The 19,500-nt window shown below is 43.1% G+C and overlaps 1 protein-coding gene across 2 annotated transcripts in view; it reads left to right on the plus strand.

Annotated features, from left to right (window-relative positions):
• Positions 1–19,500, plus strand: part of LOC138794974 (claudin-10-like) — a 47,805-nt gene that overhangs the window by 12,156 nt on the left and 16,149 nt on the right. Inside the window, exon 1 of one of the 2 annotated variants that reach the window (XM_069973910.1) lies at positions 7,656–8,057. The exons of the other annotated variant lie outside the window; for it this stretch is intronic. Within the exon in view, the coding sequence (XP_069830011.1) occupies positions 7,841–8,057 (217 nt within the window). The 5' untranslated portion in view covers positions 7,656–7,840. Of the gene's footprint in view, positions 1–7,655; positions 8,058–19,500 lie in introns of those variants that run through there. 2 annotated transcript variants of the gene reach the window in all.

A 19,500-nucleotide genomic window follows, 5' to 3' on the forward strand; every position in this document is an offset into this window, starting at 1 on the left:
TCTTCCCCCCTCCCTTCTGAGACAGCTCATGTAATCAAGTCCCTGACTGGATTTATCTGCAACATTGTAGCTTCTTTGTAACGCTGGGAGGATTAGTGAGTCCCTCAGCAACTTGACCTCAGAAAAACCCTCCCAGCTTTACCAAGAAGCTACAATGATGCAGATAAAGCCTGCCAGGGGCTTGTTTACATCAGCTGTCTCAGAAGGGAGGGGGAGGAGGGGGAGACAGAGAGAAAGGCTCACACACAGATTTTTGTGTTTTCAGCGGAAAGCAGCAGCTTAGAACTGGGGGAAGAAGACTGAATAGATAATAATAAGTATGGAATGAGTTGTTAGTCTCACCATGGACAGCAACATATCAAAAGTTATGTTTGAGTGGAATACCCCTTTAAATCTAGTGGCCGAAATAAAAACGGAAAGATTTCAGGATTATTGTAGGGTAGGTGGTAAAATGGAAAGTAAAAAAAAAGAAAAATCACCAACAATAGGTAATTTTCTAAAGACACGTTCCATTTAAATGGAATAAAGTCAATATTTTCATCAGCAGCAATGCACTAGCCCTTTAAGAGTCTCTGTACAGTGACCTGCAATCATTACAGTGAAAGAAGACACTAGCAGATAGATACATAGTACTGTTTAAAAAAGACACATATCCATCAAGTTCAACCAAGGAAGGGGATATGGACGAATAAATTCTGCACATAGCACCAGTTTAATATAATAGCAGCTTCCTGTGAAATGACATACTCATAGATCACAGAGTACGCTCAGTAATGTTTCACATCCATCTCAACATCAAGTCGTGTCTATTGTCATCTATGTCCATGAGGCTTTGCTGTAAAGCATGTCACTAAATGCTGTTAAAAAACAGCTCAGGCAAGAAGGCAGCCTCCATAACAATCTACAAAAATGAAATAAAAAATAACAATAATAGAAACAGACTAGAAAAAAGAACATGTTACTGGATCTGGCTCTAATCAGTAAAAGAAAATCTAGGTGATATTAGGCATCCGGACTCCTGGAAATCTTCTATAATATCCTATTGTACTTGCAGTTTGTGCTAAGTTGCCCACAGTAATAGAAAAGGACACAAAAACAAGCACCTAAGAGGCTTGGTATGGCCGGGGTGTCTGTAGGGAAACATTAGTCATGCAGAATTGATGCTTATGACCTGTAATTTGGACGCTATACTGATTATTATGCTATTATGTGTTCTTTTCTTCACAAAATTTCAATATACAGAAATTTGACATAAAAATGTGGGGGAGTAAAATAAAGTCAGCTATTCAATTACTTCTTTTTAATGTTCTCAGGAGAACAAGAAATGTCAGGGGAAAGGCTCAGGGATAAAATAAAGTCATCATGACATGTCACCTGACTAACTCAAACTTAAAGGGATTTTACCACGAATGTAAATAGGTCTAAGAAGATGAATTATGTGATATTAATATATGAGCTTTCCTGACAATGTCATTACAGGTATGCTCACTTTGCTGGAGATTACTTTTTATATACAGAATATGGGTGTTAGATATTGGGGCCAAGCAATAGTTTTGTTCCGTTGGGCTTCATTTCACAGAAATAGGTATAGATATCATTAACATAGAAGATTGTCAGCAGAAAAAAATACACCTGGTCCGTCTAGTCCGCCTATGTACTACTTACAGTGTTCTGTTCAGCTGTTCTCCTTATATACAGGAGAGTGGGCTTTGAACTGCCAGGGCTTCAAATCAGCAGCTTGTGGGCAGAGGGAGCTGGTGTTCATAAATATCAGGGACTACTGAGCACACACACATAATGGAGAGGGCTAGTGTGCATTGATCAGATGTTCTTGTTATTAAGGAGGATATCTCTGAATCGGCTACACAGAAAATGTACAGTAAGTGATCTATCATTGTGTTTAGTATCTCTGTCACTAGATTATGCTACCCTGAGATAGACAGAGTCTCTTTAAGTCTTTCCTGATATGCTTCAGACTTTCAGAGGAAATCCTATGTGGAGGTCACTTACACACAGGGGTGTACGAGGCAATCTTAGGGTCCTATTCCACGGGCTGATGGGGGCCTGATCACTAATGTAAATGAGCACCGATCTGCTAGGCCTATTACATAATTGTTTTAGCGAGGGCTGCAGGGACATCGTTACCGATGTCCTTGCAGCCCTTGTTTAAACACCATACTTTACCTAAGCATGCTGCAGGTCTTCTCCTGCGCTCCTTCTTCCTCCCGGACCCGCGTGCAGCAGCAGCTTCGGTGCGGCCTGTCTGAGCTGACAGACCGCTCAGCCAATCACTGGCCACTGGTCCAGTGGTCTGTCAGTGGTCTGTCAGCCAGCAGGCGTAAATCATGTTAAATCTGGCGTGGGAAGAGGCCAGGGGCGCACCTTGATCACTCCTACAGTGTTGCTGTATGTTTGTGGGACAAAACAGAGAACATATAATCTTCTTGTAGTACAGGTGAATGCAATGTTGGGATCATCTACAGTATAAATTGGTGTCACAGTGCAGGAATACCGCTCACTGTAATATACAAGTCACATGTTGCCAACAAGTGTCATTGTACAAGTATAATGTGCAGCACAGGAATAATGCAAACAATAATAATGTAAGCGACTTGCACTGTGGTCAGTGGTGGCAAAGTCGTTTGTTACTTTTTTGTGACTGCGGCATGACAGTGTGACACCATTTACTAACATTATGCGTTACGTTGTGCGATCTTTGTGTTGCATGACCATAGACACTGTGTAGCCCTAGCTTCATAGAATCTATAGAACATAGCAACGAAGTATTACTACAGAGTAATTATTACAATCATATACTGTAATGTAAAGGCTGGAGCATTATAAAGTGTCTGTCTGTATTATGTACAGGCCAGTCACTTGCCAGAAGCAACATGCAGAATTTCAACAATGTCAACTGGCTGTAATCTGCCCCCTAAAGCGCTCATGTGTCAAGAATATTGTATATCAATAAGACTGACAAGAGGCCTGTGGGGGGATATACGGGGATTATGGGTCAGACAAACCAATTGTGCTTTCAGACGTATATCGCCTACAGTTAACACGGTAACTCTTTCGTAACTGGCTGTCTATAATTCAATATTATTGCTCCCATTAGGAAATACGAACATTAGGACAATGTGAGTTTAACACCATGAGTGCCAAGATACATTTTTTTTCTTCCATTACTGATTTCTATGACATGCCTCAAGAAATAGAGCTCAGCACAGTGAGTGACGGATCCAGAATTACCTGTATAAATAAAGCGTCATCAGAAGCAACAAGGACCATGAGATATCAGAACAGCAGCTGTAGGGGATTGGGGCAGGTGAGTAGGCCTACTTTCTTATTTTTAAATGCCTCCACTGCCTTATAAATATACACTACCGTTCAAAAGTTTGGGGTCACATTGAAATGTCCTTATTTTTGAAGGAAAAGCACTGTACTTTTCAATGAAGATAACTTTAAACTAGTCCTAACTTTAAACAAATACACTCTATACATTGATAATGTGGTAAATGACTATTCTAGCTGCAAATGTCTGGTTTTTGGTGCAATGTCTACATAGGTGCATAGAGGCCCATTTCCAGCAACTATCACTCCAGTGTTCTAATGGTACAATGTGTTTTCTCATTGGCTCAGAAGGCTAATTGATGATTAGAAAACCCTTGTGCAATCATGTTCACACATCTGAAAACAGTCTAGCTCGTTACAGAAGCTACAAACCTGACCTTCCTTTGTGCAGATTGTGTTTCTGGAGCATCACATTTGTGGGGTCAATTACACACTCAAAATGGCCAGAAAAAGAGAACTTTCATCTGAAACTCGACAGTCTATTCTTGTTCTTAGAAATGAAGGCTATTTCATTCGAGAAATTGCTAAGAAATTGAAGATTTCCTACAACTATGTGTACTGCTCCCTTCAGAGGACAGCACAAACAGGCTCTAACCAGAGTAGAAAAAGAAGTGGGAGGCCGCGTTGCACAACTAAGCAAGAAGATAAGCACATTAGAATCTCTAGTTTGAGAAACAGACGCCTCACAGGTCCCCAACTGGCACCTTCATTAAATAGTACCCGCAAAACACCAGTGTCAACATCTACAGTGAAGAGGCGGCTGCGGGATTTTGGGCTTCAGGGCAGAGTGGCAAAGAAAAAGCCATATCTGAGACTGGCCAATAAAAGAAAAAGATTAAGATGGGCAAAAGAACACAGACATTGGACAGAGGAAGACTGGAAAAAAGTGTTGTGGATGGTTGAATCCAAGTTTGAGGTGTTTGGATCATGAAGAAAAACGTTTGTGAGACGCAGAACAAATGAAAAGATGCTGGAAGAATGCCTGAAGCCATCTGTTAAGCATGGTGGAGGTAATGTGATGGTCTGGGGTTGCTTTGGTGCTGGTAAGGTGGGAGATTTGTACAGGGTAAAAGGGATTCTGAATAAGGAAGGCTATCACTCAATTTTGCAATGCCATGCCATACCCAGTGGACAGCGCTTGATTGGAGCCAATTTCATCCTACAACAGGACAATGACCCTAAACACACCTCCAAATTGTGCAAGAACTATTTACAGCAGAAGCAGCAGCTGGTATTCTATCGGTAATGGAGTGGCCAGCGCAGTCACCAGATCTGAACCCCATTGAGCTGTTGTGGGAGCAGCTTGACCGTATAGTACGCCAGAAGTGCCCATCCAACCAATCCAACTTGTGGGAGCTGCTTCTAGAAGCGTGGGGTGCAATTTCTCCAGCTTACCTCAACAGATTAATAGCTAGATTGCCAAAGGTGTGCAATGCTGGAATTGCTGCAAAAGGAGGATTCTTTGACGAAAGCAAAGTTTGATGTAAAAACAATGTTATTTCAAATACAAATCATTATTTCTAACCTTGTCAATGTCTTGACTCTATTTTCTATTCTTTTCACAACGTATGGTGGTGAATAAGTGTGACTTTTCATGGAAAACACAAAATTGTTTGGGCGACCCTAAACTTTTGAACTGTAGTGTATATTGATAATTATATATATCTTTTATATAGTACATAGGTACAACACACACAGACTGAAAAAGAGGCAATTTTTCTTGCTCCTTTCACTTTCAATTATCTTTTCTTCGGGAAGGAGAAGAGGAACACTTCCAGAAACACTAACAGCTTTATGCAGTTTTAGTGACAAGTCCATAATAATTTGGGTTTCTTTGTCACATAAGTTGGATCAAGCTATCCCAAAGAAAGTCTGGTCCAGGCAATAGTAGTGAACAAGACAAAAAGAGATTAGTGATCAACCTGTCAACCTAAAATACAGATTGTTAAAATGGGGATTTCCAGCTTTAGTTTTCCTGCTGACAGGGTGGTCCTTTAGCTGGGGACCACATAGTTTTTCAGACAAAGGCAGAACAAAGAAATGACAGTATGTCTTACACACATAGACTGTTGGTTGAAGATTTATGTTCCTTTTACATGAACATTTACCTCATGTAAAAGACACAACAACAACCCAGGTAATGGCATACATCCTGCAGGCCTGTAAATCACTGTTTGTCAGCAGCAGATCTCCTCGTGTAAACAGGGGGTATGTGGCCTTGTACATATTGGATTGGTGCTTACATCGAACAGCTGTCTGCCTGTATAACTTACTTAACTTTGGAAAAGCACCTAAATCTCTGTAACGTAGAGGTGGCGGCTTCATTTCTCCACTAGCACTTGGGGAAAAAAAACTATTCTAAAACGTATAAATCACCTGAATGCCACTACTCTAGAGATTCTTCTACTGTTCTGGAGCAGACTACAGATGAAGCCTTTACTGACCTACTGACTACTCAAGAACTGAGCAGCACAGGCACGAGCCACCAGGCATGCTGCATAGAAAATACAACACCCAACCATTGCAATTGACAGTCATAGTATTTACTATGCTCACGGCCGAGTGGCTCATGCCAGTGCCATTGGATGGGTTTTCCGGGTAGTTCTATCCATAGGATAGGCCATCAGTATCTTATCAGTGGTGGGCCGACATCTGGAACCTCCACCAATAAGCTGTTTGGGTGAGCTGTGGCTCCAGCACATACACAATGAACAGATGGATGTCTCGGCTCCATACATTGTGTAATGCCAGCATCGGTGCAGGATTCTAGTACCGTATATTTTGTATGGTTTAATGAAGTAATAACTATGTTGTACTATATGTATAATGTAGTGTAAAACAACTATCTTACACTTTTCTATTCTGGTCAGGTAATGGCAGATGACAATCAAAGAGTTAAACCCATTCATCTTCATCTTGGAAGTTTGGAATGTCTCCTCTCTATTTAGACAAGCCTTAGTTATCTTGCTTGCAGCAGGCTTGGTTCGTGACTGGTATTGACTAGGCCTAAATCTTTTCTCACAGGGCCTATAATGGCCAGGGATATACTACAACTAGCTAGTCTAGAATGATCCATCCCTCTGGTTGGAGGAATGCAGTGATTGGTTCTAGGTTTGGTTGGGTTGGGTTCAACTTGTGAGACCCCTTCCTCAGAGCACACTTCTAGGAGAGGCTGTCCTAGGAAAGGTCATGTGATCAAATTTCAATCCATCCATCTGTAGTGGCAGTAAAAAGCAATATTAAACCCTTGCACATTTATAATGTGCAGGCATAGCAATGTGACAGACAAAATAGCAATGTATACATGTTAGACTCACTATACCTAAATACAGACTAAAAGTTTTGAGAGAAATACACAACAACAGCCACACAAAAACGTCATACTTTTAGGTGACTGGGATGTGGGTAATGGGATACTCCAATAAAAGAACAGATTAGATAGACCACGTGGTATTTTAATGGACATTCTGGGGGAGATTTACCAAACTGGTGTAAAGTAGAATTGTTTTAGTTGCCCCTAGCAACCAATCAGATTCCACTTTTCATTCCTCACAGATTCTTTGAAAAATGAAAGGTGGAATCTGATTGGTTGCTAGCGGCAACTGAGAGAATTCTACTTTACACCAGTTTGATAAATCTCCCCCACTGTCTTTATATGTCTATGTTTCCCTTGGGATAGATACATTGTCCGCACATGTGGCAGTAAAAGGGTTAATAAAGAGAATAAGAGTTAATGATCAATAACAAGAAATTCTCTCCAGGTGAGGTGCTTATTGAGCTGTTTTACTCAACGCCTCCCTATTGATTTTTGTGAATACACTTTTCCTGCAGTAATGAGAAAATAAGAGGGAAAACCTACAGGCCATTCACTTCATCTTTCCAGGTTGGAAGCCTCTTTTCTTCTTAAAAGATATTGTCAATTTTGGCTGTTGTGGTCATGTAAAATAGACAAGGACATTGGGTTGGCTACAGGGCAAACAGTCATTGACTCCTACTCGAGACTCTGATCTTTGAGTAAACCAAGCAGATAAACTAGACAACCCCTCTAAAGAATTTTTGAAATCCTGAATCTTGGAAAGTCCGTTTACAAAGTTTATGAAAATGCCCCTTTTTTTTTTACACCTACCTCTTATAGATCAGAAAAACATATTTTTTCATGGCACACATAGGAGTTTTGTATGTTATACTAAAGCCAGAGAATAAATCACCAGATACATCCCAGGAGAAGTGACGGTTACAAGAATAATAAAGTTTAGTGTGTGAGAACTTTGCAGGTAGATAAGATGTAGGATGTGTGGGGATGTGTGTCATACTAATGATGGGCATGAAACTCCTTATCACACACTGTAGTGTCAGACCAAAGAGCAAAGGCCGTTTTATCTAACCGGGAAATCCGTGATGGGAAGTCGTCTCTTTCATTTCAGAAAATCGTAACTTATACGTTTACTCAAGATTTGAATTTGGGGGTCATCTTTTACTATTTGCCGCCATGTCTGGTGCTTTGCAATTATTTGGATTTTTGATGGGCTTAGTTGGAAGTTTAATCAGCGGAGTGACCATATCAGCTGAAAAGTGGAAAACGTCCACTTCAGCCGGCAACGTGATCACCACGTCCTACAGCTATGAGAACTTGTGGAAGAGCTGTATGACGGATAGTACTGGACTGTCCGCCTGCAAGAACTTTGTATCTCTGCTAGAGCAAACTGGTGAGTTCAATCTAATAAATTCTCAATATTAACACTGTAGGACTCGACTTGTATAGAAAAACACCTCATCCAGCTTTCTCCTTGTGTCATCTTCTTACATTGTTCGTATTTCCTGAAAAGAATTCACACCATGAAATATCAGAAAGTGGCTTTCACTTGGTAGAAATGGCAGAGTATAAACGTGTTTCGGATATTTTTGATCTGATTATGAGGATTAAATATATCTGAAACACATCAATCATCTGTTTTTTTTTCCATTTCTATAAGGTAAATGGCACTTTTTGGTTTTATGATATGAATTCTTTTAATGAAATAGTAATAAAGATGATTTTATGACACAAGGAGAGTGCTGGATTACTGGTTTTGTTGGACAGTTGGAATTCTTTCCATGCCCCACCCAACACACGAGAGGAGAGTTGGCTACCACCATTGTACACTTGGGTGGTATACTTTATATTACTTTTGAGAATTCCTGTCCTTAAAATTAAAAATTTGGCAAACATTAATGTTTCCCTCAATAAAATCTAGAATTTATGTGTCACTCATAGTACGAAGTATGAAGTATTTCTTCATAGTACGAGTATGAAGTTTTCTTTTAGCTGTAAGCAAAATTCCCATATAAATTCAGTATTGTAAGTAGCTGCAAATTTTCACCAATTTACCATGTACCATTTAATGTATTTAAAAATGTTATAAAAATTTTTTGGCTGGGTAGAGTGGAAAAAGACATTAATTCTGCTATTTCATTTTTAGGCTAGGTTCACACCGTATTTGTATGGCCATATAAAAACAACGGCCATTGTTATGAAATACGGTAGTTTGTTTTTATATAGCGTGAACCTAGCCTTATTCTACAGGTCACCACAATTTTGGTGATACCACATTTATATAGTATTTTTTTTTTCTTACTTGTGCTATGTTCGCACAACGTTTTTTTCAGCTCAGTTTAAAATGGAGTCTAAAATAGGGCAATAACAGCTGTTGGTATAATATGCTAGTTTGGATTTACTACTTGGCCTTTGGATGCGGCTTAATTGAAAAGTCCATTGAATTTAATAGTAAAAACAGAGGAAGAACGGTGAAAAAAGAAAAACTGTGTGTGAACAAGTAAGAAAAAACGTCCGCTGTTTCCAAAAGACGTCCGAAAATAATTGTCATGATCATTGTTTTGACGTCTGTGTAGGTAACGTCCATTATTCAATACATTGTGTGCATTGGATGTCCGTCTTTCCATTGACTTTAATGCATTGCATCGCAGTCAGTTAAATTACAGCAATTACGGTAATTACGGCAATAACAGACGTTTTTTAAATAGCAAAATTGGCCGGCTTTTCTCTATTTTTGACGTGTGAACATAGCCTTTTTCATAATATAAAATCTTTAAAATAATTTTGATGTCACGATTTTCTGAGACCCATAATTTCTATTTTTTATTTTTCCATCGATGAAGCTCTGATGGGGCCTTTTTAGTGTGGGGAGTGGTCGTTTTTTTATTGGTACCATTTTGGGATCCACAATAGTTTTGAAAACTCTTTATTATATTATTTTTTGAGAATTAAGGTGACTAAAAAGCATTCACCCTTCAGGGTAGATAATGTGATATTTTATTACTTTAGACTTTTACAGACACGATGTAATGTATGGGGTACGTGTTTTAGAATTTTTATTATTTGTTTTTTTTTCTCAATAGAGGTAAACATTTTAGCTAAATTTTAGTTAAATTTTTTAAAATATTTTATTATGCAATCACCTGTATGCTACAGTATTTAAATCATGTTCCATATGAATCCAAGAAAAAAAAAATTGCATGCACCATTTGATGCCATATTAGAGAGTTATTCTATAAGCAGTGCTTGGCAGGAAATGGCTAACATTTATTATACATGAAGGTCAGTGTGTGATAGCAGACTATAGAGGATATTAATACCTGAATATCAATAATACAAAATTGATGTCAGTTTTTTTTACCTATTAAAAATTTTTTGGAGGTACATACATGCATAGCAGACTTTTCACATATTTCTCTGCATATTTGCTGCAATTATATCTGTGAATGTTGCAAAGGGTAAAATCCATAGTGAAAATCCATGCACTTCCACAACAGAATTTGGATGTTTTAAATTTGAAAAACAGCATACATTTCAGATGATCCAGATTTTTCTGTAATGTGTGGATAAGGTATATATCTCCCTGAAATCTTGCAGTTTTCACTCTGGCCACTAGGCTTAAAACTGAGCTTAAAGAGACTCAGTACCCACAATCTGCCTCCCCAAACCGCTTGTACCTACGGATACAGTAGCTGCTTTGATTCCAAGATCTGTCCTGGCTTCCATTCGGCAGGTGATGCAGTTATTGTCCTAAAAAACAACTTTTAAACTTGCAGTCCCGTGTCAAATTGGTGTGGCCTGGAGTGTGTATGTCATAGGATTGCAAAACCCCTCTGTACCTCCTCATCACTTGGAATGCCCCCGGGCAGGATTTCTCCTGTTCATCACTTGTATGAACACTGCACAGGTGCCTTAACGATCCAGCTCATGTGCAGTGTTCACACAGGTGATGAATAGGAGAAATTGTTCTAGGGGCATTCCTAATGATGTAGACGGCAGGGAGGAGGGATGGAGGGGTTTCGTAATCCTAGGACAGGGGTTCTCTAGGCCAATTTGACACAGGGCTGTAAGCTTAAAAGTTGTTTTTTAGGAAAATAACTGCATCACCTGCCGAACGGACCCCAGGACAGATCTTGAATTAAAAGCAGCTATCCGAAGGTACAAATGGTTGGGGGGGGGGGGGGGGGGCAGATAGATTGTGGGTACAGAGTCGCTTTAAAGGGAACCAATCAGCCCAATCGGGAAAATTAAGTTTTATTTCCCCGTCACAGGGCAGGCAGAGGCGGGCAGGAAGTCGTCTCGGAGGCTCCCCGCCAGTGTGCACTCACAGCTCTCTGCCTGTCAGTGTGCTCGGTGTGGATAATTGACCGGCAGAGAGGCCAGTAACCGTGACTAGACATGGATGGGGAGCCACCCAGATGACTACCTGCGCCTGGGGATTAAAACATAATTTTCTCCTGTATAAAGCTGCTGCTGCAGCCACAGTGGGTACATGCTGCAAGCTGCATAGCAGCTTTATACAGTGATGCAGGTAACCAAATCAGCCCAATTGGGCTGATTGGTTCCCTTTAAGTCTTCTTTCCAGTTCCTCAATAAGGGTCATTGAGCATGTTCATGTTCCTCTCTCATTCATCTGAATTGGATAGGACCTGTTTAATATGCCTGTGGTTTATCAGACTTGCTATAAAACATTTCTCTAAATGCTGTTAAAAAAATATTACTAAGGGCCCTATTACCTGGAGCGATAATCTGCCAAATCAGGCCAATTCGGCAGATTATTGCTAGGTGTAATAAAGACAATGATTAGCTGATGAAACGATCATTGGCTGATCTTTGCTGTTTATTCCAGCCTAAAAATCATTGGCCGCTGAGCATGCATTGCTACATGTAATAGCGATGCACGGCCGATGGCTGATGACTGTAAGAAAGAACAAAACATATACATACCTCTCCATGCGCCCCCGGGTTCTTCTTTCCTCTGTCGCCACTGGAACTTCAGAGCCGGTCTGTTAAGTGACAGGCTGCTCAGCCAATCAGTGTCCACTGTCTCGGCCAGTGATTGGCTGAGTGGCCTGTCACTTTAGAGACCGGCTCAGATGTTCCAGCAGCGGCTGAGGACAGAAGTGAGAAAGTCACCAGGGAGCATGAAGAGGTATGTGTAAGCTTTATTATTTTACACCAGGGCCAGGGCTTGGAATTTTTACATACCAAGTCCTCAGTGGCCTCTGGCCCATAACTAACCATAAGATATTACCCATACAAGCTAAAGAGAGCCATATACAAGTGCAAGGAGGCCGATGGTGGAACAATAGAGATAAGTACTAAAATGCTTAAAAGCTTGTTATTTATGTTTAATAATCAAATTCTCAACTCGAGTAACAAACCCTATTAAAGTCAATGGGAGATTTGAGCATTTTTTTTTAGGAGGCCCTACTCAGTGAAGGGGAGGGTGTCTAGTCCACCTGAAAACCTCAGAAAGTGATGGAAACACCACAGGATGGAATGAGAAAAGCAGGGGAAGCATGCATGGGTGCATCTATATTCCAGGCCGCTGTATTAGCTGTACTAGGTGTATACTATACCACTATTAGACTGACTATAAGGGATTCACCCAACCACCAGGCAGTATGTTTTATGCTCGCTACCACTTGCCTGAGCCAGAAATTTGGATACTGCTTATGAAGCTTAACTTTGATTTTGGTACTGGCCATGGTCTCTGCTGTGAGGGGATAGGGATTAATCCTGTGTGCACTAGTCACTTTATCCTTCCATTGCTGCAAGCAGCTTCCTGTGATCAACTGTCTTTTGCGCCTGTCATGTATATATATTAATTTAGGCTTCTAGGCTTTATAAGCAGCCCTATATATATAGCTATAGGTCATTGTAGGTACAGTATTTTCCTGCGTATAATACTACTTTTTAACCCAGGAAAATCTTCTCAAAAGTCAGAGGTCGTCTTATACGCGGGGTGTCATCTTATAGGGCGGGGGCTGAAAAACTTCGAGACCGCGCTGGAGAATTTTCGGTTGCCGCATACAGTGGGGGGAGCTAAAAACGGCTGCATCTCCGACGTATGTGTGGTGGGCCGGCTGTGGCGGCTGCGACCAGTGACTTGCTAGATAGTACTGTGCGACTCCACTTCTATGGTGGATAGTCGTGAAGTATAGCTCAGCCAGGTGGTAGGTTGTTGTGATGCCAGTGCTAACTTAGCACACAGGTATGAAGGCACACCTGCTTTTAGTTTTCTTAACTGGCTATACTTTTCTCAATGGTCGGTGACCTGCTGGGTTGTGATGGGTCCCTTGGGCGCTTATCACGGTGGTCTGGAGTGGAGTTATGACCCACCTGGACTGTTGGTACCTCCACCCACAGAAAGGGGAAATGACTCAAGGACGGTGTTGCATGTAGGTGCTAGTGCAATATTCACTGAGTCCCAGTAGAATAAACTCTTTCTTTACTGAAGAATCTTCTGTGGTACAAGCAGCGACGTAGCTAATGTCTCTTGGCCCCCTCGACCAAGCGATGCTATTGGTATATCTCAAGACTGATATTACCAATAATACCAGTATATAGGAAATATTATCACTATACATTCATACATGTTACTAACCAAATCCTGTATACTGAGACCAATATTGTCAATAATACCAATATACAAGAGGCAACAATTACCACCATATTGTTAATGACCAAATCCAGTACACTTAATCCACTAAAACACAGTACCAGATTACAAGTAACAAAATATAACAAAACAAAAGTAACAAAACAAAAAAACAAAAAAAATATTACCACCACCACATACTGACTAACACCGTCACATACTGCCTAACACCATATACTAACACCACCGCTGCTACTGAATAATCCACTGTACACATATCACCTCATCCAGTCATATAGAGGTAGCCCAACTCTAAACAGGCTCTATACACCATATACATTACAGTGCAGTTATATTTAGTGACTAACAGGGGACGTCTTCTCTAATCGAGTTCTTCCCTTTACATCTTCTCCTCCATCTGCCCTGGGCCATTATACGAACTTCTCCGAGCCACGAATACAAAGAATCTGCCAGACAAACATATTAGGCTCCTCACTCCTCACCATCCACATCTCTCTACAAACTGCAGATCTGTAATGGCCGCTTTACACTATCATTTAGTAGGTAGGCTGATGTGAGGCTGTATGTGACCCCCCTTATAGTATATGCCCCCTCTATGTAGACCACTACAGTACATGCATCCCTCTGTGCATGCCCTATTGTATAGGCCCGCCCCCCAGTCTAGTCCTCCTTATAGATGGCCCCCTAATGTTATCCCCCTTATAGATGTCCCCCTTGTGTTGTCCCCCTTATAGATGTCCCCCCCGTGTTGTCCCCCTTATAGATGGCCCCCAATGTTCCCCCTTATAGATGCCCCCCATGTTGTCTCCCTTGTGTTGCCCCCCTATAGATGACCCCCATGTTATCCCCCTTATAGATAGGCCCCCATGTTATCCCCCTTATAGATGGCCCCCCATGTTATTCCCTTATAGATGGCCCCCCATGTTATCCCCCTTATAGATGGCCCCCATGTTATCCCTCTTATAGATGGCCCCCATGTAATTGCCCCATTTTATCCCCCTGATGCCCCCATGTTATCCCCTTATAGATGCCCCCTGTGTCGCCCCCCTTATAGATGCCCCCATGTACCCCCCTTATAATGGCTCCCATGTTATCCCCATTATAGATGCCCCATGTATCCCCCTTATAATGGTCCCCATGTTATCCCCCTTATAGATGCCCCTATGTTATCCCCCTTATAGTTGGCCCCCATGTTATCCCCCTTATAGATGGCCCCCATGTATCCCCCTTATAATGACCTCCCATGTTATCCCCCTTATAGATGGCCCCCATGTATCCCCCTTATAATGGTCCCCTATGTTATCTCCCTTATAGATGGCCACCCCTTTTTATCCCACTTATAGATGCCCCATGTATCCCCTTTATAGATGCCCCCCTGTGTCATCCCCCTTATAGATGCCCCCATGTATCCCCCTTATAATGGCTCCCATGTTATTCCCCTTATAGGTGCCCCCATGTATCCCCCTTATAGATGGCCCCCATGTATCCCCCTTATAATGGTCCCCCATATTATCCCCCTTATAGATGGCCCCCCATGATGGCCACCTTATAGATGGCCCCCCATGTTATCCCCTTATAGATGGCCTCCTGCATTGTCCTCCTTATAATGGCCCCCCATGTATCCCCCTTATACTAGCCCCCCTGTTATCCCCCTTATAGATGGCCCTCCATGTATCCCCCTTATAATGGCCCCAATGTTAGCCCCCCGTCATCCAGTCATATAGAGGTAGCCCAACTCTAAACAGGCTCTATACACCATATACATTACAGTGCAGTTATATTTAGTGACTAACAGGGGACGTCTTCTCTAATCGAGTTCTTCCCTTTACATCTTCTCCTCCATCTGCCCTGGGCCATTATACGAACTTCTCCGAGCCACGAATACAAAGAATCTGCCAGACAAACATATTAGGCTCCTCACTCCTCACCATCCACATCTCTCTACAAACTGCACATCTGTAATGGCCGCTTTACACTATCATTTAGTAGGTAGGCTGATGTGAGGCTGTATGTGACCCCCCTTATAGTATATGCCCCCTCTATGTAGACCACTACAGTACATGCATCCCTCTGTGCATGCCCTATTGTATAGGCCCGCCCCCCAGTCTAGTCCTCCTTATAGATGGCCCCCTAATGTTATCCCCCTTATAGATGTCCCCCTTGTGTTGTCCCCCTTATAGATGTCCCCCCCGTGTTGTCCCCCTTATAGATGGCCCCCAATGTTCCCCCTTATAGATGCCCCCCATGTTGTCTCCCTTGTGTTGCCCCCCTATAGATGACCCCCATGTTATCCCCCTTATAGATATGCCCCGATGTTATCCCCCTTATAGATGGCCCCCCATGTTATCCCCTTATAGTTGGCCCCCATGTTATCCCCCTTATAGATGGCCCCCATGTATCCCCCTTATAATGACCTCCCATGTTATCCCCCTTATAGATGGCCCCCATGTATCCCCCTTATAATGGTCCCCTATGTTATCTCCCTTATAGATGGCCACCCCTTTTTATCCCACTTATAGATGCCCCATGTATCCCCTTTATAGATGCCCCCCTGTGTCATCCCCCTTATAGATGCCCCCATGTATCCGCCTTATAATGGCTCCCATGTTATTCCCCTTATAGGTGCCCCCATGTTATCCCCCTTATAGATGGCCCCCATGTATCCCCCTTATAATGGTCCCCCATATTATCCCCCTTATAGATGGCCCCCCATGATAGCCCCCTTATAGATGGCCCCCCATGTTATCCCCTTATAGATGGCCCCCTGCATTGTCCTCCTTATAATGGCCCCCCATGTATCCCCCTTATACTGGCCCCCCTGTTATCCCCCTTATAGATGGCCCTCCATGTATCCCCCTTATAATGGCCCCAATGTTAGCCCCCCGTCTCTGCAAAACAGAAAAAAAAACAAACACAACTCACCTCACAACTCGCTCCCCCATCGTGGCTCTTCTCTTTTGGCCCTCGGCTGACGCGCGGCTCCTGGCTCTGTCACATCCCCGGCAGCATACACACCAGTGAGCTCTGTGTGCACCGGGGAAGTACTTCCAGTACAGAGGGCGCTTGTTATAGACGTTCCCTGTGCCGGAAGTACTTCCCCGGCACACACAGAGCTTACTGATGTGTGCTGCTGGGGATGGGACAAAGCCGGGAGCCGCGCGCCAGCCGGGGGCTAGCTTCTTGTGATCGCAAGCAAACCACTGCTTGTGGTCACAAAAGGGAGTGGGAGGGGGGCAGTGCGGTGGCAAAGGAGGGCCTTGCTACGCCACTGGGTACAAGTAAAATGTATAATACGTAGCTGATACTTACTAGATCTGTGCTCAGAGCGGTTGAGGTAGAGAGAAGAGTAGCAGTGCTGACTTGGTTGGTTGACTGAGAAGAGTAGAGAGTGTTCAGAGGAGTGGAGAGGAGTAGGTTGTGAGAGTCCCAAACCAATGTAAAACTGTGCTCTGCCGGAACTTTTAGAAGGAGAATACTTGAAAGAAGAAGAATACTTGTGCTGATGTTTCGACCTTTGTTGCTATACCACCTTTTCCCTGCAGTGTCGGGGCACTCGTCCTATCAGGGTGACACAAGCCACAGTCCTAGTTACCTAAGTTGAGCGAAGTGTCCGAGGGTGTCCCGGTGTCACCTGTATTGGGAGATAAAGTACATAGGCTCTTAGCTGCTTTGCTCTATCCGGATCCGTTCCTCTACTTTTAGAATACTGTCCTGCACTTTTAGAGATGTTCACGGATCCCTGACTTGTCCTCTTTTTAGGTGTTTAGCACTGCATCTTAAGAATAAGTGTTGGTTTAAAGAAAGTCTCTGTGTTCTACATAGGGATACACTACAGCTGGTCTGTCCCAGACAGGGAACCTGGCAGAGCTAGTGAGTGGTGAAGAGAGTGCGAGAAGTAGGGGGATAGAGATAGGTGAAAGAGAAGAGTAACTCATCGGTGTGCAGATCACAAACAAAACAATAACCCTTACATGACTACAGCTGTGCAACAGTTACAAATATACAGACAGTGATCTCTCGTGGTAGAACTCAAATATACACCTTCATTACCACATTGTTTCTTACAGTACAAGGCTTTATAGTCCACTTGTCAGGATAAGCCCCCCAGGGGGATATTCAAAGTTAAAATAATTTCCTCTATCCACAGGATAAGGAATAAGTATAAAATTGCAGGGAAACACTGGGACTCCCTGTGATCTTTTTTTATAAATGGAGCAGCAAACAACTTGGGCTACACCACTCTATTAAGAGTGCCATGTGTGACACCAGTCTTAAGATTTTATGCTTGGCAAATTTACCTGTTATTAGGCAGCTTCACCTAATTGGCTTGCAGTCACTCCTGCCACCGATACATCCATGCTGGGTGAGTTGTTATTATTATTATTTATTTATAAAGCGCCCTTAATTCCAGAGCGCTATACAATAGATCAGGGTAACAAGCAGGAACAATACAAGATCAGGACACATTACATGAGAGCAAAAGACAGACTGGTACATTAGGGAAGAGGACCCTGCCCGCAAGGGCTTCCAATCTATAAGATATGGGGAGAGAAACAGGAGGTAAAGTGCAGCCAGTCAAGTGTGATGCAGAATTGTTATAGGTTGTAGCCTAGTTTGAAGAGATGGGTTTTCAGGTTACTTTTGAAGGACTTGATGGTGGATGAGAGTCGGATGTTTCAGTGTAGTGAGTTCCAGAGTATGGGGGAGGCTCAGGCAAAGTCTTGGAGGCGGTTGTGCAAGGTACGAACAAGGGGGGAGCGGAGACGGAGGTCACTGGAGGATCGAAGGTTTGCGCCAGGGACAGTAGCGGGATATCAGGTCCGAGATGTACGAAGGGGACAGGCTGTGGATGGCCTTGTACGTCATGGTCAACAATTTAAAGTGAATATGTTGGGCAATGGGGAGCCAATAGAGGGATTGGCAGAGGGGAGAGGCAGAGGCAAAGCGAGGGGAAAGGTTGATTAGTCGGGCAGCAGAGTTAAGAATAGACTGGGGGGATCAAGGGAGCTAGATGGAAGGCAAGAGAGGAGGATGTTACAGTAGTCTAAACGGGAAATAAGAGCATGGACCAGCAGTTTGGCCGAGTCAGGGGTGAGAAAAGAGCGAATTCTGGAAATGTTTTTGAGGTAAATGCGGCAGGAGGTGGTCAGGGCCTGAATATGTGGGCAGAGTCAAAGGTGACCCCAAGGCAGCGGACTTGGGGGACAGGGGACAGAGTGCAGCCAATGATAGTGATTGACAGAGTAGACGGCAGGCTGGAGCGAGATGGGGGAAAGATGATAAGTTCTGTTTTGTCCATGTTGAGTTTTAGAAAGCGGGAGGAGAAGAAGGAGGATATGGCCGATAGACACTCTGGAATCCTGGATAGCAAAGAGGTGACATCTGGACTAGAGAGGTGGATCTGAGTGTCATCGGCGTAGAGATGGTACCTGAAGCCCTGGGATTCTATATGTCCCAGGCTAGAAGTATAGATGGAGAAGAGAAGAGGTCCGAGTACAGAGCCTTGGGGAACACCAACAGTAAGGGGACGAGGAGAGGAGGTGGTGTGGGAGTGGGAAACACTAAAAGTGCGGTTGGAGAGGTAAGAGGAGATCCAGGAGAGGGCTGAGCTAGTGACGCCAAGGGATGAGAGAATTTGTCAACTGTTTGAAGGCAGAAGATAGGTCAAGGAGAAGGAGCACAGAGTATTTGCGTGAGGTTTTGGCAGTTAGCAGGTCATTAGCCACTTTGGTGAGGGCAGTTTCTGTGGAGTGGTGGAAGCGGAAACCGGATTGCAGGGAGTCAAAAAGCGAGTTGGATGAAAAGTGGGAGGATAGTTCATGGTAGACATGTTGATCCAGGAGTTTTGAAGCAAAGGGGAGAAGTGAGATGGGGCAGTAGCTGGATAAGGAGGTAGGGTCAAGGGATGGCTTTTTAAGGATGGGTGTGATGGTTGCATTTTTGTATGGAGATGGGAAGGCACCAGAAGTTAGTGATAGATTGAAGAGATGGGTTAGTGCTGGGACAAGTGCTGAGGAGAGGTCGGGGATAAGGTGGGATGGGATTGGGTCAAGTGCGCAGGTGGTGAGATGTGATGTGGAGAGTAGTTTGGAGAGACGTTCTTCAGTGATGGTGGAGAGGTGAGTTAGTGGGGACAAGCACTAGACAGGCATGAGGGGGAGCTGAGGGGACTGTAAAGTGAAGCTTATCTTGTGAGTTCTGCTCACAAGCC

This window comes from Dendropsophus ebraccatus, chromosome 6 (genome assembly GCF_027789765.1).
Source record: "Dendropsophus ebraccatus isolate aDenEbr1 chromosome 6, aDenEbr1.pat, whole genome shotgun sequence".
NCBI lineage: Eukaryota > Metazoa > Chordata > Amphibia > Anura > Hylidae > Dendropsophus > Dendropsophus ebraccatus.